At 32.4% G+C, this 27,065-nt stretch overlaps 1 protein-coding gene across 4 annotated transcripts in view; it reads left to right on the top strand.

Annotated features, from left to right (window-relative positions):
- LOC111053696 (protein transport protein Sec31A) overlaps positions 1-26,614 on the top strand; it is a 57,057-nt gene extending 30,443 nt beyond the window's left edge. The window contains exons 17-26 of one of the 4 annotated variants that reach the window (XM_039438345.1): positions 11,509-11,604; positions 12,411-12,819; positions 13,797-13,952; positions 16,913-17,007; positions 18,169-18,192; positions 18,637-18,693; positions 20,127-20,219; positions 22,216-22,524; positions 23,779-23,850; positions 25,059-26,614. In XM_039438345.1, the coding sequence (XP_039294279.1) occupies positions 11,509-11,604; positions 12,411-12,819; positions 13,797-13,952; positions 16,913-17,007; positions 18,169-18,192; positions 18,637-18,693; positions 20,127-20,219; positions 22,216-22,524; positions 23,779-23,850; positions 25,059-25,247 (1,500 nt within the window). In that variant the 3' untranslated portion in view covers positions 25,248-26,614. The remainder of the gene's footprint in view (positions 1-11,508; positions 11,605-12,410; positions 12,820-13,796; positions 13,953-16,912; positions 17,008-18,168; positions 18,193-18,636; positions 18,694-20,126; positions 20,220-22,215; positions 22,525-23,778; positions 23,851-25,058) is intronic. The other 3 variants (XM_039438359.1, XM_039438352.1, XM_039438367.1) reach the window with 3 other exon arrangements.
- The last annotated feature ends 451 nt before the right edge of the window (positions 26,615-27,065 follow it).

A 27,065-nucleotide genomic window follows, 5' to 3' on the forward strand; every position in this document is an offset into this window, starting at 1 on the left:
CGGTGAGCTTTTACCGGTTGAATCTGGCTTGACGGCGACGTCCTCTTACGTTCCTAGACCTGTCGTCTGAACGGGTGTCTTGAAGCGGTGTTACATAAAGTTGCGGAACCAAAGGGGTGGTAGTACAAGAAGTTGGTTTGGGGACACACATGAACCGCTGTAAATAAATGTATTACAGCATTAATTTCTAACTCTTCCTACAATTCATCAAAAGCTAAAACAGGAGTTATCTATTGATTACAATTAATTAAATTCTCTCATTCTATTTGAATCCTCATTTTATATAGATTTTTATCTTTAAACTACTGATTCTTTTTATCAGAATTAATGGATCTTTCTTCACAAATAATTCAAATTGAAATGATGCTAACTTATATGATATTTTTCGTTTGGTTTGCGAAATCAAATATAATTTTTCATATAGTAGCTCGGCTAGTATTGTTGGAAACTTGTGCGCCAGCCAACATTTATTTTATTTATTATTTATGAACTATAGGACGCAATCCAAGTGTAAATAACGGGCATTCGCCCAAAACTGCTCAGAACCTTAATTAAAAATGAACATTCCAGAGTTTATGATTTGATTTACCTACAAATACAAGTCCAAAAACTAGTATCAACTGAAATTATGAATTTATCACCTAATAAAACAAGACACTTTATAACACAATAAAAGAAAAAAATATTGAAAATTTCACTTTAAGGAAAGATAATGTTTGCCTTATAAGATTCATCTTGTGGATAGTTTTTACCTTTAATTAAATAAAATTAGTAGACACATAGAAAATAATTTAAATTGTATTAAAATTTGAACATTCATTAATATTAATTTCCTGGAGAAGAAAAACTTTCTTCTTCATCTATTAAGATTTCTATCATAAAAAATTTACTAAATCATTCAAAAGCCTTAATGACATAAGAAAACAGAGTCTGAAAAATATAAATTAAAAAATGTCATAAACTCAATATGAACATAATCTTAAAAGTTTCATTCCAATTTAAAGGCTATCTTCCTGACTTTCAGCAATACTCTACGATAATATATCTCCAGAAACAATAACTCAAATGTAACGTAACTGAAAACTTTCTATACTTCTGTAAAAAAAAATTATAAGTATCTGCCATCACTAATAAAATCAAAAGGATTATTCTCAATCAATATTATTAACTTGAATAATAACAGGCTTAATTAATTCAATACTCTTATGGAAGTTTCAATCAATTAAATTCCCTAAATTATATTTTAACCTTATTTTACGTACCTTAGCGGTTATTTGAAGAAACAATTATTCGTACATGATGAAGAAATACAATTAAACCTTTCAGGACATGGCACTACTAGTAAATTTAAACATTAATAAAAAATAAAACTAGCTCCTACATTTACTACTGAAATAAACTTATAAACCTGCCCAAAAAGGGGGAAACATAGTGACTACATCTTTACTCTCGTAGTGCTCCTAGCAAAGTGTCCTCCGGAACGTAATCTGGTCTCTCGACTGGGGAATCCCCACTACTGTATTTATAAACAGGTCTCCTATTGGGCGAATGGAATCAATTTGACCAATCGTCGCGTGGCTTCTAGAGCCTTTGGACCAAATAGTAACTGCAAAATCGGTAGTTTGTTATAATTTCAATGCTTGCTGTTTTCCAACTTATCGCACTTTATGTCGCAACAAGAAGGCTAAGTTTTAGAGATAATTCCATAATCTACATTCCTCGACGACTCGGAGCCACAATTTTTAAATATCTATCATGGGAAACTCGAAGTCATGGCCGTTCATAATAGAGAGAGAAAATAATTTATTTCGCTAACTCACTTACAATAATGGCTCTAGTCTATTGCGTATTAAATTTACTATTATAACTTGGGAAAAGGCCTGAATTAAAGAGAGTGCCCGGCACACTCCCCCTCCTCACGGTGTGAAACACGCAAAAAGAAATCTAATCAGGATATGTTACCATAGAGGCATTCTGTATGATTTGGAGAGTCGAATTTCTGGATTGATAGTAGGATCCAATTTGAAGCGGGCCCTCTTCAAAAGAAATCTCTTTAATCATTCCGAAATTCAGCAAAATGTATAACTAATAGAGATTTGTGGCAAGAGTCTTTAAAACTGTGGCAAGAGTCAGGACAAAACAATATGGGCGTGTCCACTTTTTAAGTAGGTACTAAAGACGGACCGAGTATAATAATCTTGAATACTTCAATCACTTTATTGAGTCCCTGGTTATTTTCTTGGCAAATTCTAACAAGGGAAAACGTTTAAAAGACATCATAATTTTAATTGGTCCTATGTTACTCTGCTGTTGTAAAATATGGAGTACGTTGATTATAATAGTAAAGGATGAAACCTTTTCACTCTGCTGAATGTATTGAAATCCAACTATCATTACTATAGAGTTGAGAGTGCAACATATTTTCAACAATATAAAGCAATTCATTAGGCAATACTATTCTACATCGACTACGATTCAAAGATAATAATGGTTGAAACTGCAACGCTAGCGAGTCATCGGAGAGCAATGACACACGCTTGATGTGCATTCCGTAGCTATGAAAATTTTCTATCCATTATTGTATTCCAGCAGGAAATCTCTATCACTGAATTGTATTAAAGTGAACTAAAACGGAATCAGTTGAACAGAATAAACCTATGATAAGATTATAATTATATTAATCACGGAAGGTAAACTAATAAAGAATAGGGATATCAACAAATAATATGAAATATAAAGCGAATAGAATATAAAATATGAGGCCTTAGACATTATTCTTATTATTTTATGAATGAGAATATATTCTATCTATATGTACTAACTCCTAACTATGTGAATGTATAATTCTTAACTATGAATGGATGAGTATTAAGCTATTGAAAATGGGTATAGTATAGAATATTATGATAAATCGTCTTATGCTAAATAACTTATGATTATTAGAGACATCACATACATACATTGCTACATAGGATATTATGACTGTTGATAACTTCAAAAATTGATCATCACCCGATTTGCCAAACAATCAATTATCTACTACCGTGGGAAAACTGTACAACCATTTCATTTACCGCGAGTATGCAGCCGTGCATGAAATAAAATTAAACCTAATTCACCTACCTAAATATATTTAATATTACGAAGTTAATAACATAATTTAATGACTAATCTATTTGCGCAAGTTATTTACATTCCGGAATTTCTTCTATATACATTATATTGTCACGTAACAAAATCTTTGACTAATAAACCCTTCATGAACCCGTAATGAATCCTTCTAACAAATACGGTAAATATCTTTATCATAACTCTTTTTCTCCTTTCTCCTTCTCATTCATTAGGAATCATCTCGTTGAGTGTATAGGGACAAGGCTACAGAGTGGCGCCATACTCACAAAAACTTATCCAATTATAACTCACGACAAAAAATCTTGTCTTCAATAGACTGATCTGTTTCCTATTTTTTTTTCTGATCTGTTTCGGATATTTTTCAACATGACTCAAGCGTGATTTTGCATTATAATATTCCAGTAGGAAACCTTCACGACAGAACGCTAGTCAAAACAGAACTATGATCAAGTGCCAGGCTTTAATCGACAATAATAATTCTGTATTTCGCTTCTCACTAGAGTACGTGACATTTTCTCTAAACACTGGAAGCATACTTTTCATCGCATGATTTAATAATATGAAAGTTCAGCTCTAACTTAGCATTGTTGGACTGCTACTGCTTGCCTTCTGATTACCAACATTATTGAATTTACCAACACATTAACACATTAATAGGCTACTAATACACTATTACTGATTCTCAAGTTCACTGACATTTTCAACCTTACTGGAGCCTCACATAATTATTTCTCAACAATAAATTTCATATCCAACTAGTTTCAATTACTCTACTAGATCTCAAAATATCTCAACTTATTCACATGGAAAACTTGATTGCAATTTTACTATTCATCATTAAAAAATTTATCATTTCATTAAAGATTTTCCTATTTTTTTTATTTATTAATTCTTTTTGACTACTTATCTCTAAAGGGTCCTACTACTGTTAATTACCTCAATTTAATTTTCCCAACAAAAATTCTATTTCCTTTTTGACACGAATTTTCCTACATATTTCTACCTTATATCCCCATTTAAATTTTTAATCAACCTTTCAACTCTCAACTACAGAATAATTTAAACTCATGCTTAACTCAAGAGATTTTTCCCTTTTCATTTCAAATTCAACTAGAAGAATTTCACTGTTAATTTTATTTTAATTTAACCCGTTCATTAGTGTTCCAATATTTATTTCTACTTTCACTGATAACCATTTTAACATTACCTAGGTACTCGAAAAAGTTTCTCTGTTATTTTATTTGTATACCTTAACTAATCACTTTAAATATTCATTGTCTAAAACCTTCAATTTTCGTTACCATACCAAATTTCTAAGCAACTTTAAACTCAATAATACCCCTTTTTTTACCAATTTTTACTTGTGTTTTTGCGGCTGACTTTCCTACCAAACATTAACGAACCTTTTGACTGGGCTTCCCTAAACTGCATTACGCTGATTGTTTTCCTTACAATCACTACGAAGACTCACTAAATATTCTAGATTTCGGTTTACGTTATTCTACTGACGAGCCCCATAACTCTCGAATGAACCAGACCGTTTACTAGATACAAAAAATCTTAGCTCACACCATCTTCGGTGCCTTTCGCTAAAATTATACAATTCCACCGTACAAATTTGCAAGGTTAGTCGCAGCTAAATTCCTTGATTTGTTACATGGACAACTTTCGGGCAGTGCTCCGTTCTCTCTGGACACGGGCCTACACTCGCGCCGATTACCTAAATTCAACAACAACACACACAGGCAGGACATCCCCTTGTCCTCCTCTAAATCTTGAGTCTCAACTAAACAAACAAAAAAAAATCCCCACAGCCGACAGGAAACGTCACTAACACAACGGATCTTTACACTATCGCTACGCATGCCTACCGCAAAAATCACACCTAAAAAAAAATATCTCCAATAATAAACTGATTCACCTTTTCGGGAATAAACATTACTGATAAAGGGACTTAACAACCTCATCTCAATCAACTTATTTTTATACAAATTCCCAAGGATTTGATTATCGTTTCAACTTTAATCTACAATATATTAATATTTAGTTTAAACATCTCAAGGCCAAAACTACTCATCAACTTTTCAAAACTACATATCAACAATAACTAATAAAACAGTTTCCTATTTATTCACTGATTACCTTCGATTTACTTAAACTTATCAAAAAAAATTCTATTTTCCTCAAACATTCTCCCATAATAATTTCCGAATTTTCCTAATTTACTTGGGTTGACCTTTAAAATCTCAATATTCACTTTCACTACTACTATAATGATATTCAACTACCAGACGTGAGACCAGAATACGTACGTTGACATTACAATAATTTCTATCATCATTCACGGAATTACAGAATGCAAAAAATTCATTCCGCACTTAGAATCAGTTGTTTTTCACCTATGCTAGTTTCTTCTACTAATCTTTATTCTACCGTTAAACCTTTAATTTCTCAATGATCAATTTCAATATTAAGTTTTAGAATACTTTCAACTTAAGCATCAATGATACCTAACTTTATCTTTAAGCACTTCAAAAGATTTTCATTTTAATGGATTTAACATAACTGAATAACTTTCCTGTTTCATCTACAATTATTTAAACTTCAGAAAAATTGGAGTAGCAACTATAAATTATTCATTCAACTCCAAACCTGAAATATTGACAGTTAACACGTTCACAGAATGAATTATTAAGTATAGACTCAGAAAAATTGATCTAGTATTATTAGAGTAAGTTATGAAAAATTTAATTTTTTAGAAAATTAGAATTCCAGAGATTTAAATATCTCTAGACAGCAGAGTGGCGCAGTTGTGTGCCTGCACTTTTTAAAAGATAATAGATAAGATAATTTTGAATAAAATTTAGAATTTAGAAATAGGCCGACACATCTAGAAAATACCTGAGTCTATACCTAATTCATGCAGGTGAACGGGCTAGAGTCAAGAAAACTTCAATTAATCTTGCCATGCCTGATTTAATAGGTTTATACTATAGAAAAACACTACAATTTGAAATAATTGAAAAATACAAACAGCTTCAATAAACATTGGCAACTAAAATCGAACAACAGAAACAACAATTTCATGTTACTTTGTTGACATTCTTCATCTGATTCGGGGGCGCATTACTATCCCCGTTTAGATAGCAATACGTCACAAAACCAAACAATATCAGTCATCAAATAACAAATAATTAACTTCAACATAAAATTACTCAAGAAAGAAAAGCCCGTTGAACCCAAGTTTCGTCGATAGTAACCCATATAACCCATTTCATAATAATTTTGAATCCCCACTTTTGATTGACATTCTCGAATGAACCTTTGTTTCACTACACTGCACTTTCGTTGGTGTCTGTACGTTGCTTTATCGTCGGGGTTACAGTACCTTGTTTTTGGCGGTGAGCTTTTACCGGTTGAATCTGGCTTGACGGCGACGTCCTCTTACGTTCCTAGACCTGTCGTCTGAACGGGTGTCTTGAAGCGGTGTTACATAAAGTTGCGGAACCAAAGGGGTGGTAGTACAAGAAGTTGGTTTGGGGACACACATGAACCGCTGTAAATAAATGTATTACAGCATTAATTTCTAACTCTTCCTACAATTCATCAAAAGCTAAAACAGGAGTTATCTATTGATTACAATTAATTAAATTCTCTCATTCTATTTGAATCCTCATTTTATATAGATTTTTATCTTTAAACTACTGATTCTTTTTATCAGAATTAATGGATCTTTCTTCACAAATAATTCAAATTGAAATGATGCTAACTTATATGATATTTTTCGTTTGGTTTGCGAAATCAAATATAATTTTTCATATAGTAGCTCGGCTAGTATTGTTGGAAACTTGTGCGCCAGCCAACATTTATTTTATTTATTATTTATGAACTATAGGACGCAATCCAAGTGTAAATAACGGGCATTCGCCCAAAACTGCTCAGAACCTTAATTAAAAATGAACATTCCAGAGTTTATGATTTGATTTACCTACAAATACAAGTCCAAAAACTAGTATCAACTGAAATTATGAATTTATCACCTAATAAAACAAGACACTTTATAACACAATAAAAGAAAAAAATATTGAAAATTTCACTTTAAGGAAAGATAATGTTTGCCTTATAAGATTCATCTTGTGGATAGTTTTTACCTTTAATTAAATAAAATTAGTAGACACATAGAAAATAATTTAAATTGTATTAAAATTTGAACATTCATTAATATTAATTTCCTGGAGAAGAAAAACTTTCTTCTTCATCTATTAAGATTTCTATCATAAAAAATTTACTAAATCATTCAAAAGCCTTAATGACATAAGAAAACAGAGTCTGAAAAATATAAATTAAAAAATGTCATAAACTCAATATGAACATAATCTTAAAAGTTTCATTCCAATTTAAAGGCTATCTTCCTGACTTTCAGCAATACTCTACGATAATATATCTCCAGAAACAATAACTCAAATGTAACGTAACTGAAAACTTTCTATACTTCTGTAAAAAAAAAATTATAAGTATCTGCCATCACTAATAAAATCAAAAGGATTATTCTCAATCAATATTATTAACTTGAATAATAACAGGCTTAATTAATTCAATACTCTTATGGAAGTTTCAATCAATTAAATTCCCTAAATTATATTTTAACCTTATTTTACGTACCTTAGCGGTTATTTGAAGAAACAATTATTCGTACATGATGAAGAAATACAATTAAACCTTTCAGGACATGGCACTACTAGTAAATTTAAACATTAATAAAAAATAAAACTAGCTCCTACATTTACTACTGAAATAAACTTATAAACCTGCCCAAAAAGGGGGAAACATAGTGACTACATCTTTACTCTCGTAGTGCTCCTAGCAAAGTGTCCTCCGGAACGTAATCTGGTCTCTCGACTGGGGAATCCCCACTACTGTATTTAGAAACAGGTCTCCTATTGGGCGAATGGAATCAATTTGACCAATCGTCGCGTGGCTTCTAGAGCCTTTGGACCAAATAGTAACTGCAAAATCGGTAGTTTGTTATAATTTCAATGCTTGCTGTTTTCCAACTTATCGCACTTTATGTCGCGACAAGAAGGCTAAGTTTTAGAGATAATTCCATAATCTACATTCCTCGACGACTCGGAGCCACAATTTTTAAATATCTATCATGGGAAACTCGAAGTCATGGCCGTTCATAATAGAGAGAGAAAATAATTTATTTCGCTAACTCACTTACAATAATGGTTCTAGTCTATTGCGTATTAAATTTACTATTATAACTTGGGAAAAGGCCTGAATTAAAGAGAGTGCCCGGCACAGTTGTAATGATGGTTGGTTTAGCAAAGGGAATTTCAACAATATATTCCTTCTAGGTCTTGCATATGGTACACTGAAATTAATTAGGCTGATAAAATATGGTAAATGGACGTGATGATTTAAAATATTTTATAACAACAATAGGGCATTTAATGATCTCCGCACCTACAATGACCGGTTATTAAATAAGGATCTCAATTCACTAGTTGGAAAATTGAATGGACAGAAGATACGGAATTTCTTGATGAAAAGGTGTCTTAGAAATCTATTTTTAATCTTCTCAATTTCGTAGCTATCAGTTACATTAGCAGGACCCCACACCATACATGCATACTCAAGTTTACTCTGGACCATTGCATTAAACAGTTTTATACTTACATCACAACTAGTAAAAGGTTTTGAATTACGAAATATAAAACCAAGTAGCCTATTAGCACTGCTAAGAACGTGATTAAATTGTTCTTTGAAATCAAGAGTCGAGTCGATCAACACTCCAAGATCTCGAATGCTATTGACATACTCTAGATTGATGCCTGCTAATGAGTAAGCGTAACGATCATAATCCTCTGTCTCGTGTAAACCATAAACTTGGTTTTTGAGATATTCAATTTGAGTTTATTTCTACGACACCATAGATGGACTCTATCAAGATCCTGTTGTAACTGAGCACAATCTTCAACACTCCTTATTAATTTATACAATTTTACATCATCTGCAAACTCTAGGATCTTGATCCAATAATGCAATCGGGAAGATCGTTTATTAAGAGTAAAACAAAAGATTCGATCCCTGAGGGACCCCTGATGTGTTTGCATAGTCAGCAGATTTGTAGCTATTGAAATGTATGTGTGAAAATCTATCAAATAGGTAGCTGCGGAAAAATTTGACCATATCAGTTGAAAACCCATATGTAACTAACTTTTCCAATAAAACTTCAAAATTAACTGAATCGAAAGCTTCACTGAAATCGAGATAAATAACGTCTACCCGATCCTGACTATCTAATTTAGAAGAGACAAATTGAGTAAATGTTAACAGATTACTTACAGTAGACCTTCGGGGCATGAAACCATGTTGGAAAGGTGATGTGACGTGTTTTACATGATTGAATACTATATTATATAAAATAGATTCAAATACTTTGTCAGGTGCATACAATATAGAAATAGGTCGAAAATTAGATATTAAATTAGGTTTACCAGATTTATGAATGGGCATTATACGGTCATTTTTCCATTTAGTAGGATATTTATTGGTTTTCAAAGAGAGATTGAAAATATTTTAAAGGTTTTAATAGAATATCCTTACAACCCTTAATAATATAGGCAGGGACACCATCACGACCAGCTGAGCGAGTTGCTTTTAGCTTATCAACCGCAGAGCTGACCCAATCATCTGAAATAGAAGGGATAAACAGCGTATCAATGTTATAAGTGGGTCTGTTGGTATCAAGGTGAGGTAGGTCATTCCCGGAGAAATCACTGTCCCTTTTTATACTAGCATAGATCGATGAAAGTAATCTGCAAATGCCTGAGATACATCTGAGCCAGTGTATTTACAACCATTTAATTCAAAACAATCATTCATCACTCTAAATTCTCGTTTACTATAAATATAATTCCAAAAATGTTTTATGTTCGAATTCAAATTATTCTGCTATGTAATCTTTGTAACATTCAGCAATTTTTAACTTTATAATTGATCTCAGATTAATAAATTTATAACGATAGTACCTAGAGTATGCCATTTTTCGTGCACATTTCTTTTTCTGTTTGATCATTTGAATGATATCCCCAGTAAACCAGATAGGGTACTTGGATTTAATAATTCTTTCACTTGGGAACATGCATAGAGAAAGCTCTGTATATTATCTCATAGAAATAATCAACAGCATTATCAACGTCTTGAAATTCATATAATCTGTCCCAATCTGAATTTAAAAGTGTTTGGTACAGCTGAAGGAAATTGGCTTTTTTGAAATTATAGTAAGGATTATAAACAGGCTCAGGTGATGTATAAACTTCTCATGATGAAATGTATAGAAAGACAAGGATGATGAAGGTCTTCAGGAAGCAAGGGATCAGGTCTAATGTTTTAAAAATGGAATTAAAAATATTATTGAACGATTTCACATCAAAGTAAGACATGAAATTATCTAATTTTCTACATTTAATCGAAAAAATTATAAAATCATATCATCATGCTCCCCGGTCGATCATCAATCGCTCTGCTGGAGCACTACCTCCGTAAACAAAGCCGTAATGCATTCGTGTGACGTCAGCACAGGTAGGGCTCCTACACCAATAAAAATTCGTTGATTTCAGCTGATCTATATCAGCTAGAGTTCCTATTGGTCTAGGAGCCCTACCTGTGCTGACGTCACACGAACGCACTACGGCTTTGTTTACGGAGGTAGTGGCTGGAGTGACGTTCGGTTGCGGAGCAGAGCGAAAGTCTGTACGCACCTTTTCCTGGCCCATCTATTGACAATCAACAACTATGAAAACATTAAATTCCTCTTTGAAACACTGATTTAACCTATCTATTTTTTTAATTCAACACTTTACTGATAGATATTACTACCAATTTATTGAGAAGAATATGTTTTCAAAATAATAAATGCTGCATGACTAAGCACATAGGAAGTTCGTATTGAGATGTAAATGAAAATATTGATTGTCAGATAAATTTCATGATTCACCAAATAAAGTCAAGTGTGACATGAGATATATTGACTTTTTGGCGGTACGAAGTTCGCTGGGTAAGCTAGTATGTTTATAAAGGAGTGGCGTGGAAGTGGCAAAAAGTCAGTGTCATGCTAGCCTAGCACACGACACTTCACTGTGAATTGGACCTTATGTAACATCACAATTTTCATGTTGTAATATTGCAATATAATTTGTAAAATAAAAAAAAAATGATCGGCCTAGTCTTTCATACAAGAAAGTTTTTTTTATGAAAATCTGTTATAACAACGATCAGCTATGAAATACTTGTAATTTCAGTAATGAAATATGAAGCTTGTGACCTGTTAATCTGAAAATCTGTTACAAATTATTTATTTCGTTTCAGGAAAAGCCAGCTGAGCTGTACGACAGATTAGCGTGTGCTCTTGGACAGAAGACCATTTATGCTCAGAATCAATCGTCAAGTTATCCTTATCAACAGGTAAAAATCATTTCTACGATTCTCGGATTTTCAATTTTGAACTGAATTTTCGTAAGGGTTTTTATCTAATTTAACATGTATGGAAACTTGCCATGGAAATGTTGTATATCAAAGTTGAATGTGCTTTTAATTAGACATCAATTTTGTGACAATCATGTACTAATGTATCAGATTTTTGAGTTCTATTCACTTCAACAATTTATTAGAAATGTTTAATCAATTTATGAAAACATGGAAAGTGAATCTAACATATTTCTGTACTGTGTTTTTTATCTATATTCTGGAGAGAAATACATATAGATAATAGATAACAGCTGTGATAGCAATGCAACGCGAACTGGATTAACTCCAGTTTCTACGTTTCCTAGTTATGTTGCTATCACTTCACAATGTACAAGTTTTTTTACCTTCAAAAATTCCATTAAAATTTATTCCAAGATATACAACTTGTGAAAGAGCAACTCTTGCTTTGCGTTGATATAAATAAATTTTATTTTCCATCATATACGGTATAAAATACAAAATCAAGATAAAATATGATTATTACATAATTTAAATTAAAATGATCACATAATGTAATATGTTATCTTCTTAAGCATTCAGAGTATAATCAAAACAAAACAGAATTTCTCTATTTTAATGCACTGAAAAATCGAAAAACAAACATTTTCTAGTTAAATTTCATATTAGTAAATTGTTCTCTTTATGTACGCAACCTCAGTGTCAATACATATTATTTTGTTTTGTATTTGTATGGCTTGTCCGTGAGCAAATAAAATGATTATTTATTCACGTATTTCTTGTAGCAAAACCAGCTTCCCGGCTACGGTTTGCAACAGCAGACATCAAGAATACGGCGCTACAGCAACCAGTCGACGAGCTCGTGGTCGGGACAGCCGAACACGCCGCTGCTCAATCAGGCCAAGCCTCAGCCAGCGGCTGTCAGTTCGCAGCAGCCACCCTTGTTCAATATGCAACAACGCAATACGGCCCCTGCTGCCCCCGTCGTTCAGCCGCCGTCACTCTACAACCCGGCCGCTTACGACCAGATGGCGCCGCCTCCACTCATTCCAGCCGCCGCCTCCACTGATCCCTACTCGCCGCAGCAGCCCTCTCTCTTCACTCCCCAGCTGCAGCAAGCCGCGCCGCCCCCGATGCCTCCCACTGGACCGCCGCCCACCGTCAGAAACAGTCCAAGTCCGGCGCCCAGTCTTGGTGAGTCTGAGTTCATTTAGTTGTCTGTAATTGAAATTTCTGTTTCAATTACGGTTTCCATAATTCTCTCTCAATTCAATAATACATAGATGATTCTTGTAGATGACTATTGCACTTTTACCACAGGTATTTCAGATATATTCAGTCAATATCAAAAGGACTTTTGAATCGTTTCAAGTTTAAGTAAGTTGTTAAGCAAATATTCGTAATGAATTACTCGTGGGAGAGTCCTTTATGTGATAAGGATTGCATGGTTGGGGATTTGCTAGCAATGTTTATCTTGGGAGAATATCTTCTTGGGAGAGGAAGATTTGCGTTTGGTCAGCAATTCTCAAGGAGATATTCCATTTGAAAAACCTTTTGAATAGATGCAAGGTTGTGGATCTAAAAGAAATATTTCTGTTTACTTTAATTCTAGATAATTAGGTATGAAAGTTAATCAGTATGATTTAAGGAATGAGATGTATGTTGTACCATTCACTTGGAATAATTTAGCCAGAACACCTTTATCTATAATATAGATTGATATAATATGGATCGTACCAAAACTTGCAGTGATTTACCAGTTCATTGTGCTCAGTTTGTTGATATGCGCTTACTGAAAAGAAATTTAAAAATTTGGTTGAATAATTATAACACTCCAGATGTAGCATCATGAAATTCATGACTAATGTATTGTTTTGTTGTAAGCCATTTCGTTCTACTTTTTTGTACGTAAGTTCAGGTTGACTATATATGATAACACTTTTGAGTTTTTGAGAGCTGAGCCTGCAATTAATTAGTTAATATCAATATTATATTAACAGTTGAATAAATTACGTTTGTAAAAATAACGTTCACTAATATATAAAAAAATATATATATATATGAATTTATGTTTTCTATTTGGTACCTTGTCAAGCAGCCTCTTAAAAGTTCGCTTAAGGTAGCTTATTTATTCAATAAACATGTTTTCTATTCTATTTGTTTATTGACAGGAAGAAGTAAATATATTCCGGATCCTTCTGTTAGCGGTAATGCAATGGGAATGTCATACAGGAATCAGATGTCATCGGCTCCTGTTATGCATCCCTCACAGCCCAATCCAGGCCTTCCCGACCAACAGCAACCACAGCCGCCTTACAATAATGCTGGTAAGTAGGTCTACTCTCATTTCCACAGACTACTGCAAAACTAGAGACTTTATGCGTTATACTAGTCCGAAAATGATATAACAGTTGACGGCTAAAATAGATATAATATATAATATATCAGGCTTTAGTGAGATTTATCCTATAAAGTCAGTGAAAATTATTGACGACAGAGTTGCCAATTTTCATATTTCCACCGCGTTCTTCAGTAGACAGGTAGCATGATTCTAGTCATTCCGGAATATGTGATGATGATGATAATAATATCTCAATTATCGTTATTAAATGTTTTGGTACGCATTATAATTTTTTTCTACATAGTCTAAAAACAATTTGGAGCTAAGGATAGAGCTATCTGCTTTGTCTAATGACAGACAATGATAGCAAACCAATGTTAATTTCAACGTTGACTTTATAACGAGAATCTCACTATAGGTGGTATCTAGTCTACCCTCATTTAGTCAACACTGGTTTGAAACAAGACGACAGTTGTCAGTTTTATGATTCACATATTGCAGTTTTATTATTGCAAACAATAATGAAGTTTATGTGAAACTTGTGATGTTTCAAGAGTTAATTTATAGAGCGGTGCTTTGTGCTGCACAGTCAATTTTTTTAAATCTGAAATAAATTCCGCATTTCCCTGATAGACATTATTTAATGGTGAAGTGTATTTTGGCAAAACGGTCATTGTTCAAGTTCCGAGAAATAGCTTTAGATTTCTTAATAAAAAAGCTCAGCAAATGTAGTTATTAGTAGCTGTGACCTAGAATAATTATTTCTTCACAACTGCATTTGAATGTTTTTGTCGATGCAGCATATTAATGCGTACTAGATAAAACTATTATAAAAAATAAAAATTTAATTTATAAATGTATTTATTATTCTCATATACAGTCAAAATAAATAATTGAAAGCTGAATTATAGTTTGTGTGAAATAAGTTGTGACTTTGCCCTCCATCCGAAGGTTGCCATCCATGGTTGCCAATTCGTGTAAAATTGCAACTTTCTCAAATTTCCAATTCAACGTCAGAATTGGATGTAGAATATCATCCCCGATATCCTAGTAGTGCTAGAAAAGATCCAGGTTTGAAGGATTAAAAGGAAATTTAACTTTTATGATAAAATTGGATACATCGAGAAAATTTGTTTTTCTTTTGAATATCACTTCTCTCAGAATCATGGGGCGTCGTAATGCGTAATAATTTTATATCAAATTAACGGGGAGAATGTCTCCTTTCTATTGGTGTCCGGATAATTTTTATCCGTCCAATAGTAAGTTATCTTTTAATTAATGATTATGTTCGTCAATGTTTAGACATTTCAAGCAGAAAACATGAAATTCTCGAAATGCAGGAAACTTTTTTGTTTCAAAAGATAAGTAGGTGGTGAAAGCGAGAAAGTTTCTCAGAAATAATTGAAATTATTTTTTCAATATTGTCAAAAGTAGTCGGAAGATCGTATTTTGGTCTCCAATGAATTTTAAAGTTAGGAGAGCGACTGCATGGTATGCATTGTGTACCAAATTATATGCTAAAAGCTGGCAGTTCACGAGATAGTTGACTGAATTATTTCAAACGTAAGCAGCTGATTGCCTCTAGAAAGGCTGTAATGAAACACTGCTTGGATTATTCGAGGCGAGGTTGTAATTTTCACTATTCATAATCATGTTGCTTGCAGTTGCTGAATTTTTCAATCGTTCTGTATTTTGTTTTTGTTGATCCCAGCTATTGATAGCATATGGTGGCACACCATTCAGCCGCTATCCTTGACTTTGAAACTCCTGAAAGTCCAATATACGTTCTTCTGAGTACGTTTGACAATTGAAAAAATAATTTCATTTATTTCTGAGAAACTTTCTCGCTTTCACCACCTACTTATTTTTTGAAACAAAAAGGTTTCCAGCATGTCGACAACTTCATGTTTTCTGCTCGAAATGTCTCGACATTGACGAACATAATCATTAATATGAAAGATAACCATAAGGTCGGATAAAAATTATTCATACACTAATAGAAAGGACACATTCTCCCCGTTAATTTACTATAAAATTATTACGCATTACGACGGCTCATGATTCTGAGAGAAGTGATATTCAAAAGAAAAACAAATTTTCGCGATTTTTCCAATTTTATCATAAAATAAAGTTAAATTTCCTTTTAATCCTTGAACCCTGGATATTCTCTAGCACTACTAGGATATCGGGGATGATATTCTACATCCAATTCTGACGTTGAATTGGAAATTTGAGAATGTTGCAATTTTACACGATCTGGCAACTCTGTAATTTCTTCGGATGGAGGCTCAACTTATTTTACACAATCTATAACATAGTTACTTGACTCCAGTGTCAGATGATTTCAGTCATGTCTTTAGTGTTTTTTGAGGATTCTAGTATTAATATAATGATACTAAGCAAATTGGCCTACTTAAAATATGCAAGAACTCATTAATATTTCATTTTTCGCAATTTGATTAGTTCTAGAATATTAGTATTCCTTTACAATAGGGGTATTCACAATGTTAGAGTTAGCTGGCTGAGTCGAGCTATTCCCTAACTCCTGCTATTCGCTAACTCCTGCTATTTGCTAAGTCTGTGTCAACTCAATGCTATATAGTACATTAGAAAAAATTAGCAGACGAGATAGCAGATAGCGCAGTTTTGAATTCCGCTAACTCTGTTAAACGGCGGTCATATTTGGTAGCAAAAGTGAGGCTATAAACTTTGAGTTACACGAATTAACCGCTTGGACCGCCATTGCAGTTATCTTATAGCAGTTGGTTTTAGATGGGGCGTTCACAATAGCACTTTAGCTGGCTAAAACAACATTGTGAATACCCCTATAGTGTCTATTTTTAAACACTATACACTAATATTAATACTGTACGTTGATACCATAATTTGAGAATAGAATCTAATTGTTACCTCATTACTAAAATATTTTGTATTGCTCTGTTTCAGTTCAAAATTTCCGAAATCAGTCTTACATCCCACAACAAAGTGGACCAGCGGGCTGGAATGACCCGCCTGCTTTCACGGGACCTCCAAAACCCAAGGTAACAAACTTATTTATTTTTTGCTCGTTCCATTTCCAAAATTCATTCTTTGTTCTGTAAGGTTTTGTTCGTCACTGCTAAACAAATTATTATTATTACTGATTCTCTGTTATGTTAGTTTTGTCCGTCAAGGTGAAATAAATATTATTATTACGGAGTATAGCTCTTGAATACAATATAAAACGAGAGTGACCGGGAAATTGAAGTTTTATATCTGTCAGTATTGTGATTTGTGATCCAATTGAATCGTACTTACATAATTGGAGTTTCTAATCTTGAAAATGAGTTTGTTTGCTAAATTTATCACGGTACTTTTCACGCTTGTTGAAAGATTGGATACAGTTAAAAGCTATTGTTCAAACTACCATTCTAATCGGAATTTCATGAAAAAAATTGATAAGATTATTTCCGGTCATCATTGTCATTTGAACTCATTTCTTTACATAGCAAATTTCATAATATATAAAACTATTTCGAATTCCGTTATTAAGTTTATTATTGGCTCGTCTTACAGATGACGTTCAGCCACATTTTTGGTGTACTCTGAAGATTAAGCACTAAACCAATACTTGCAAATATGCAGAAGCAAGAGAAGAACTTTACGTAATATCCTATTATTGTGTTTCAAGGCGCTTCTCAATAACAAATAAACCATTATAACTGAGTTAATCCATTCCAATTTACATTGCTTTAATTACTGTTGTTCAATAAAGAATACATAATATTAATTGACTTTGCTTTTATTGCGATACTTTATTTTACTGGAAATAATTGCATTTACTTAAATAGAAGCAATCTCATTTTAATTACTTTATTTTACTGGTTAAATAATAGGTAGCCTACTTTATTTTACTAGAAATAGATACTTTTTCACTTATTTCACAAATTGGATACTTTATTTTACTAGAAATAATTGCATTTTTTTAATAGAAACAATCTCATTTTAGCCAAAATCATTGAAACTTTCAAATTATATAATGTCTTTAAACATTGATAATGTTCAGAATTCCTATATTCATGGATTCCATTTCAAATGATCAGCTTCACTTTTAATATTCGAGAGATATTATAATAATTGAGTAATCTTTTGAAACAGGATCTCAGAAATCAGGCTACTTACATTGGAATGTAATAAATTTATTTATTAATTATGTTTACAAGCTACCGTATGTTCCATTTATTGCTGTAAGTATACATTCAGTATTATTATTTCTCATCTAAATGTTTTCATCTTTAGTTATATGTAAGACAGGATTATAATATTATTCTTTTTGAACCTCATTACTATTTCCAATATCAACCCTCACTTTGGTTTCATTTGGATTTTTTAATGTGTTTTCTAACGGTCTTGTAGAACATTTTCTTTGAAAAGAAAAAAAATACTCTCATAAATAGGTACTGATTTTATTAAAAGTTTCAAATGTTAAACCTGTAACGTTACCTCAAAAAACGTTTATCGATACTTATGTCAAATTGTATAAAATCATTGAAAGTCAAGGCAAGTCTCTGACAGTTATTCTTGTCAATAATAACATTATAACAATTCAACTTGATTGTCAATATTCATGAATTGATAGATTTTGAGATCATTGAGTGAAAATTCATTTGAACTGTAATATTTTTCGGTAGTTGGAACACGAAAATATGTCTGCTGTTCATGGTGGAAATCGATGTTGGAGACGTCAGGTATCCAATTATAGAAGATTGATTTTAGAAGCATGTAGTATTTTTGCTTCATAGAACATTTTGTTTTTGTAAAATAGTCGATAACTAGCAAGTCTAACACACGACGAATTGAAGACTTGCTCGTGAGATCGAGGTTAATCAGATTGTGAAAGAATACATTCAGGAAGTAAAGTTTAGAATTAAATAGGGATTCTAGGCTGAATTCTATATTGTTTCTTGTTATTTTGTTAATAGAATAATAGCAGTATTCCATAATCAACTCTTCAAATTCAGGATTGCGATCCTTTATAATGAATTTTGGAGTTTGCTTTAGCCTCGGTTGTGATAAAACTACTTTCTCAGATACAATGTTTTGATAATTTTATGAACCCATTTTGCATGTGTTATACCTGTGAACCTATATCAAAGCAATATCATACTAATCAACAACCTTTCCAAATTATTCAAACTAGCATGACGCATTTTTGTATTTTCTCATTTCTTTTGTTTTATTGAAGCTTTCTCTTGTTATTATTCTACGCACATTGTTTTGTAATGTTTTCCCTCAACAAATCTTTTGAATAACAGTTTCACATTGTGTTTGAAGAGTGAATATTCCAACTTTATAATGTATATTAAGTATTCGGCAATAGCGTGTAAATACGCCTATAGGCCTATCAATATTACAATGTAGCCAGTTACAATTACAATGTATACCAGATTACAATGTAGTAGGCACAGATTTCATTCATGTTCCCTGTGATTAAATTGCGTTATAATTATAGCTCAACTGCTGTGAAATCGTTTCCTAGTTATTTGATCAAATCTTTTCAATTCAAATTTGTTTGATTTTGTTTATTTTCTACTAATCCGTTTTGAACTCATTCTGTTTTTAAAAGTGGATTTATTTACTCGATTTCAGCTCTTATTTATTTATATAGATATTTATTGCACCTCAGCTCCATTGATGGTTAGTTGTTTGCTGGAATTAAAGTAATAAATTATTCATATGTGATGAGTAGGGCAAATCTGAAAGTAGCTTACAGATGGAAATAAAATCTGTATTATAAATGTTGTCTGGATGAAATTTTGTTGAAAGTTAAATCTTGAAGTGAATGTCTTCGAATAGAAGTGGAATTAAATAAAAATATTCGGCCCAACTTGGGAAGAAGCTACTCCAATAGTTTACAATTAAATTCAATATGAGTTTCCAATTTTACCATAACGAATAATTAAATTGGTTAAATGTCTTCATGTTTGTATTTTGCTAGATTATGAGACTTTAAACTACAGTAGAAACAAATTGGGATCTAATACCATATAACACAATATTATAAATTATTTCAATCCATTTATTTGGATATATGGTACCTTATTCATAACTATTGAAATTTCGTAAGCCTCCTCTAAGTAAGCATCAAATTAGATAATTGAATTTGTTGTATTATTTGCAGCAAAAAGTGGAGGTTGTTCCTCAAGCTCCGATAACTCATCCACTGTTTGGAGCTGCTCCTCAACAACCTATCAATCACTATCAACAGTCACAGGTAAACTGATAAATATTTTCGGTATAAGGTACTTACTTTACTTGATTTATTTATTAGTACTACAAAGATCATATAAAATGATTGACGCGGCTCTACAGACCCGCGTGAGCTCTGGCACCCTCTCTGTTGGTCCTCCAGACTTCTCGCTCGTGCGTTCTTCGTGGCCATTTTGGCCAGTACAAGACGTTTGCCCACCACGTCATTTAGCCATCCTTATTGTTTCTCTCTTATCCTTTTTTCATCATTTCATCCATTATCATTAATGGACTTTTTTCTTACCCATTCCCATCACATGACAAGGCAGACATTCAATTGTCCTTCATGTTATGCATCGCACAATCTTCCTCAATCTCACTATTATACCTATTGTGTTGTTTAATTTTGAAGTGAGTATTTGAATTATTTTTGAGACGGATTAAGTAATTACTGACTTTTATTGACATATTAGGAATTTAGAACTAGACTACAAAACGAGCGAAACTCCTAGACCGACAGGCCAACTGTGTGTGAGTGACGACAGAACGCAATCTGGGCAATACAACAATAACTAGCTGTTCAATCTCCTCCGTTTCATTTACATCCCCATAATCTTCTGAACATAATCCTCTCAAATGACCGAAACTGTCTCTTTTCCTTGCTAAAAGTTGTCAAGCTCCTGCTCTCTATGTCATTATCGATTTTAACAGGCTCAATGTTCTGTTTTTTTTTTCTATTAGCCTGCTCTTGAAAATGTTCCATGAGTATAATATGTAGGACTGCCCAACATGATCCTGTTGTATATTTCATGAATATGTTTTTATAGACATCCAGCGTTACCTCAAGTTATTTGAACTCACTGTCACCTTCTGCTTTGCAATTACTGAATAAATTCCTGTATCTTATATTGTGTACATTCTGTGTACAGTAAATTGCTCCAGCTCCAATCGTAAATTGTTCATCACGTGACTGGTGCCGATCACTTTAGATCTTTGGTTCAAGTTTTTGGCGCGCCCCTTTGAAATTAATTTCCACCGAAAAGTGTTGTAGAGTAACTTCGTAAATTAACAAAGGCCGCTGTAGTGTATTATCATAATAATTATTTCAATTATTAGAACAATTTTATGCTTCAAAGCAATAGTAAATTTTCAAATTAAGTAGCTGGTGCTGATGCACGCAAACATTCTATGTTGGCTATAACAGATCAAAGAATACTTTATAGGTTCTAGGTTGGCTATGTTGTAAATGAAAACATTTTATTACTATCAGGGCCGGTTGCACTAAAACCTATAGCATTAACAACATAGACAAATCCATTTAAATCATAATGTTGGTTGTAAGTTGACATTGTTGTTAGAGTTGGTTCTAAAATGATGTGGAGAAAAAGCAGAAGATAATGTTTTGCCTGCGCATGCGCAGAGAAGCAAGCAGACTACAATTCAATCGACCAAAGACAGCTCTGATAGTTTGAACTGTCACAATTTACCAAGCTTCGAATGTGGGGCAGGAACTTGAAACTGGAACTGGTTTCTGGTACAGAATCTGTCAAAATTCTTCCAATGGGACGCAGAACTTTTTACCTGGTAAATTGCAAATCGGACAATTTACCACATTCTATGTACCCAGAACGGGCCCAATTTCATGTTATATTTGCTCTTTTGTGAACATTTTAATGTACCTATGTTGTGTAGAAGATTATCGGATATAATAGAAATGTCTAGACAGTTCTATTCTGAACCAAATATATCAAATGACTTACGGTATTGTAAAAGTCACAAATTTCTAAAATATTATTTAAATTTGAGATTACCAAGTATACTGTTTACTGTTGTGTCAGAGGTTATTCTATACATAATTCAACACTCCAATTATGCTTTGTAACCTATTGACATAATATAATATTAACATTATCCTCCCAAACCATTTTGATGAATTAATTGTGTTCAATAGAATGTATAATTTATTATCAACACAATAATATTATATGTGCATTATCTGACACATTGTTATCTATTGACAGATGGGCATGATGAACGGCAACTACAACGATCAGATGTCGGCAGCTGCTCCACCTCCCGTTCAAATGGCTCCCGTTCAGCAACCACAGCAGCAGCAGCAGCAGCAGCAGCAGCAGTATGGTGGAGTGGTGGCGCCTCCCTACGTTCACCAAGCTGCCCAGGCGGCCATCGGCAGCAGCCAAGCTCCGGCACCCGTTGCCAAGGCAGTGGAGCCACCCAAGCCGAAGCCACCCATACCCGACGAACATCGCCAACTGCAGTCTGTGTTCGACGAGCTCAGGAACCAGTGCTCCAGCGCTGCTAATAATCCGGTTAGTATAATGCCTACGATCTCCGTCCGCACTTTGATTTAAGAATGATATTGTATCTATGAATGTATGAATAATCATCTCCAAGCCTTAAAATACTTCTAGAAAGTTGCATTTGTAAATTAATAGATAAACTCAGACTCTTCAACATTATCATCATAATTTATTGATTGATTGTTCATTGATTCATACAATAAGTGCATCATTAAAATGATATGGATAGAAAAAATAAGGTAACCTTGAGCTATTCCTCTCCCAATTTTTATATAAGGTTACACATAGTCCGAAATAGATTAAGTATTGTTGTTGTTCACTTCACAAAATTTTCAGTCCTTAATTATCTTCACAAGGTAGATTTTCAAACTTTTATTTTTAATTTCATCCTATTAACATCTATTCTGAATGATTGAATAGATGGATGAATTAATATTAACCAAACCTAAATCGGGGAGAATAGATATTTGTTTTATTCTAATTTATTGTTTGTTTTATTCTAATTTATATTTTAGATTGTGATTTGGTGTAAAAATTTGAATGGACATAACCTATAATATTTGGACAACTTAAAACTAAATTAGGAAATTGAAGAAGTTTTAGGCAATAGCCTGTTTTTTCTTTTCCGATTCTTGTATTTTTTGCTAACCTTATAAATAAATAAATAAATATTCTCGAGATATAAATAGAATTCTCGAGAATGATGATAAGGAATATTATAATTACAATACCATATTTTGAAATCGCAATCACAATAGCAGCTATAGGTTCAAATCGGACGATATGACAATAATTTTGGGCATCTAGACTGGCATTTAAGGAAATTGTAACTGGTGTTGTTTACAATGTCTTTAGTATACTGTGAATTCAATCGCATTAATGAATATTGGTTCATTAACAAGGTTTTCATAGACGTACATTCTAGGATTGATGTTCTATGTAGAAATAGATATTTTTGAAGATCATGGTGTGATTTATCTTACAATTTCCTTCGAGTAACACTTTAATCATTCAATAGTTATGTTTGCAAGGTTTGATTACCTCTAGTGTAGCATTCAAATCCCTCTTTTTTATCATATTCATGTCAACATTCCTCCACCGATACATATGTTTAACGAGAGATATGAATAAAATTGAAAATTATCTTTCAAATTTAAGACGTGCTGCAATTGGTGAAATGAAATTTTGCTATTGAAAAGCTATTTAAATGTATGTCTATTAACTATATCGAGTCATTTTAAATGTATATCTTATATTTTTCAGCAATCTAAAAGGAAGCTAGAAGAAGTTGCTAGAAAACTTGAAATGCTGTATGACGCGCTTCGTGATTCCAAAGTGAGTATTTTGTCAACTGATTTTTACTATGTGTTGTTCTCAATACCATTCAGAAGCATTCTCTTTTTCCTGATTATACTGTTATATAGTGAAATTGCATTCTTGATTCAGTTACAAAATTACTCATCGTAACTTCAGTAACTTCAAATGAAGATGTAAATTTCTGACCCATTAAGATCTGCGAGGTTAACAATTATTGTTATTTTCTTCTGATATACGGACGTTCAACCACTATTCTTACTGTAAGTAAGCTTTAATAGCTCCAGAGTGCACCAGTCAGTATACACATTATTTACAGTTAGAATCTCGATTGAATGTTTGTATATCAGGTGAAACACAGGTATTATTTAAACACAGGTAATAAACACAAAAAAAAAACATTTTTTATCCATAATGATTGTTTATAGAATCCATCACATTAAACGTGAGAAAATTCTAAATGATTGACTAATTAGTTGGGTGATCAGTAAATTTCTTAACAACATGAAAATAACGTCTTTAAAGTTTGTTTTATAGAGGCCATTGATCTCTAATGTACATGATTGAAAAATCACCGTCTTGAATATAATTTTCATGCCTATACCTGTTAAGTCATCATTTGATTTATGTAACGCATTGAGTACAATCATAAAACTAGGCTAGTAACAAGTAACAACAGGCTTAAGCCCAAAACTGTTCCTATTCCAATTTATACTAAAGTAAGAAATATGTTATGAGTCTCCAGGTAGGTTATGGTCAACAGCTAGTTGAGTAAATCTTTCAATTGAACTATAGGCTGACAAAATATGTGAAATTCAAGAAAACGATTGAATTAACAATTTTATTCTGTGATATCCGCCTCCATTATATGCAACTGTCATTTAATAGGAACAGATCAAATAATGATATTATAGGATATTGAGAACAACCTATTAATAACCCCAACACTTATATAGTAGGGTGTTCAATATTATTGCCAAAAACAAGAAAAATACAAAACAATAATATTTTGAACAATATTTTTGCCATAGCTGGAATTCATTAAAATTTTAAAAAATTTAAATTTTAGAGCCTGATTGGTTACTTTTACTTCCAATATTTTATTATCATTTTTTATCTAAAATCAAATTACCACTAAACTTTCTGTAAATATTTTTATATTGTATTATAAAATTGATATTTGTAATGATAAAAAACCGTCACTAATTCTGGTTTGATCTATTCCACAGTTGTCCACTGGAACTCTGTCAGGTCTGCATGAACTAGCAAAGCTAGTCGATGCGGGCGATTACGCGGGGGGCCTCGGTCTGCACACGCAGCTCATCTCTGGGCCCGACTTCTCACAGATTGCATCCTTCATGCCAGGCCTCAAGGTCCTCCTGCAGTCAGCGCTGCAACTCGGAGTCTACTTGCATTGATTTCGACAACTGTGACTGGCACTATCTTATTAACTTATTGAACCCGTGAATAAGAACATTCAATAGATTGACTCAACACTGTACTGATACAAGTTGACTCAACACGTATATTGATTAAACGCTGCGTGAAACAGTTTTGTACTACTCACTCTGTAAATAGATATTAATCATTAGTTAGGTGAAAGAATCTTCATATTTTTATGATATATACTGGCTTGATTTGTTGTTTTATTTTGAGTTTGTTTTTGGTGTGCCCTAGTTTAATTTGGCCTCATTTTATTAGAAAACTATCAGTAATTGTCGAATGTTTTACCAAATGTTTCATTACTCATCTGAGAGGATCTGCTAGTCCCTGATTCGCCCTTTCTTACAAAAGAAGCATTAATAACTCGTATTTATTCAAATTACACATCTATTTTTAATAACCCATTCAATCGATATCATGTATGTCAATTATTTTTCTTTTCCTAATGGATGTGATAATCCAAACTACTGCTTCAACAATTTAAACAATAATAGCTTTCCTCTATCACATCCCAACCAGAAGCATTTAATCAGCATTGATTGAACTTGTCATACGATTTGATATTTATTAATTTTGACATGTACTGTTTTGCCTGATCAATCTTATTAGTCCTTAAAAATAATAATTAGCTTATTAGATTAGCTTGGTATGTTTGATTGCCGCATTTGAGCATAGTGAAGCAAGATCTAGGCTTTTTAGGGGTAGTTAATTTTAGAAATATTGATTTAATGATGTGAAATTTCTCATAATGCATATTTCATTTTTGCTGGTTTTAATTTCAAGGAAGTTTTTTCATTTACTCTTCGAGGTTTTCAAAAATGAAAATTGCTCCTCTTAAAAGAATATTCTTTATGTAGCTCAAGTATTTCTTTTTTTAATGTTCCTGTTCAATTGACATTCAAATATTATCACTCATTTCCACTGTGGTTGACCCTGCGAACAATAATCCGTCAGCATTGTTATAATAATTCATCAAAATACTGTTTTTGCTATCATATTTTATGAAACAATTAATGAATTTTCCTCACCAACGAATAATATAAATGATATGTATGATCTTATTGAATTATTGCACTGTATTATTGACTGTAATAATCCGTATTGAAGCATAAATGCATGCGTTATTAAGCTCCAATAATTTATTAATATATATTTCAATGTGAAAATATCCTTTTATAAACGTTCACATTTTAATTGTAAATATAAGTTGTGATTTGTAAAAGGTCTATTGTCAAATTCATTCTTATGTATCACTTGTACTAAGTTATGTTCTCATATTATTTTATCATTTGAATTATAATAATATTATTGAATTGTTAATAAAAATTAAATATTTTACGAATGGAATTATTCTTTCAATCAAAAATAAGCGATACAATTGCCTCATTTCTATTTTTATTTTTGAAGTATCCACCTATTTATTTGTAATTCTCAGTACCGTATTATATTAGTATCATCATCACTCAGTCCATAATGTGAATCTTGGTCATTAAAACATTGATAATTTTATATCAACTGAATATAAAAAACGTGCTCAAAGTATTCTTTTTTCAAAGAGCATTGGTTGGGCTTCGTTGCATTAATTTGAACAAAGTAAATTATCTATGTAACGAACAAAAATTGGAATGAGTCTGATCCAAAATAGTATACTGTTTACATAGTATGAATTTGGATATTAAGTGACTTGAGCAGTGTCGCACATTACTCCTCCAAGCCGTTTTATCTCTGTCTTGTATTCCTATTAATTAAAAAGGTACTGCATAACATTAAATTCTTCAATTTGATGAAACTAC

This window comes from Nilaparvata lugens, chromosome 1 (genome assembly GCF_014356525.2).
Source record: "Nilaparvata lugens isolate BPH chromosome 1, ASM1435652v1, whole genome shotgun sequence".
Taxonomy (NCBI): Eukaryota; Metazoa; Arthropoda; class Insecta; order Hemiptera; family Delphacidae; genus Nilaparvata; species Nilaparvata lugens.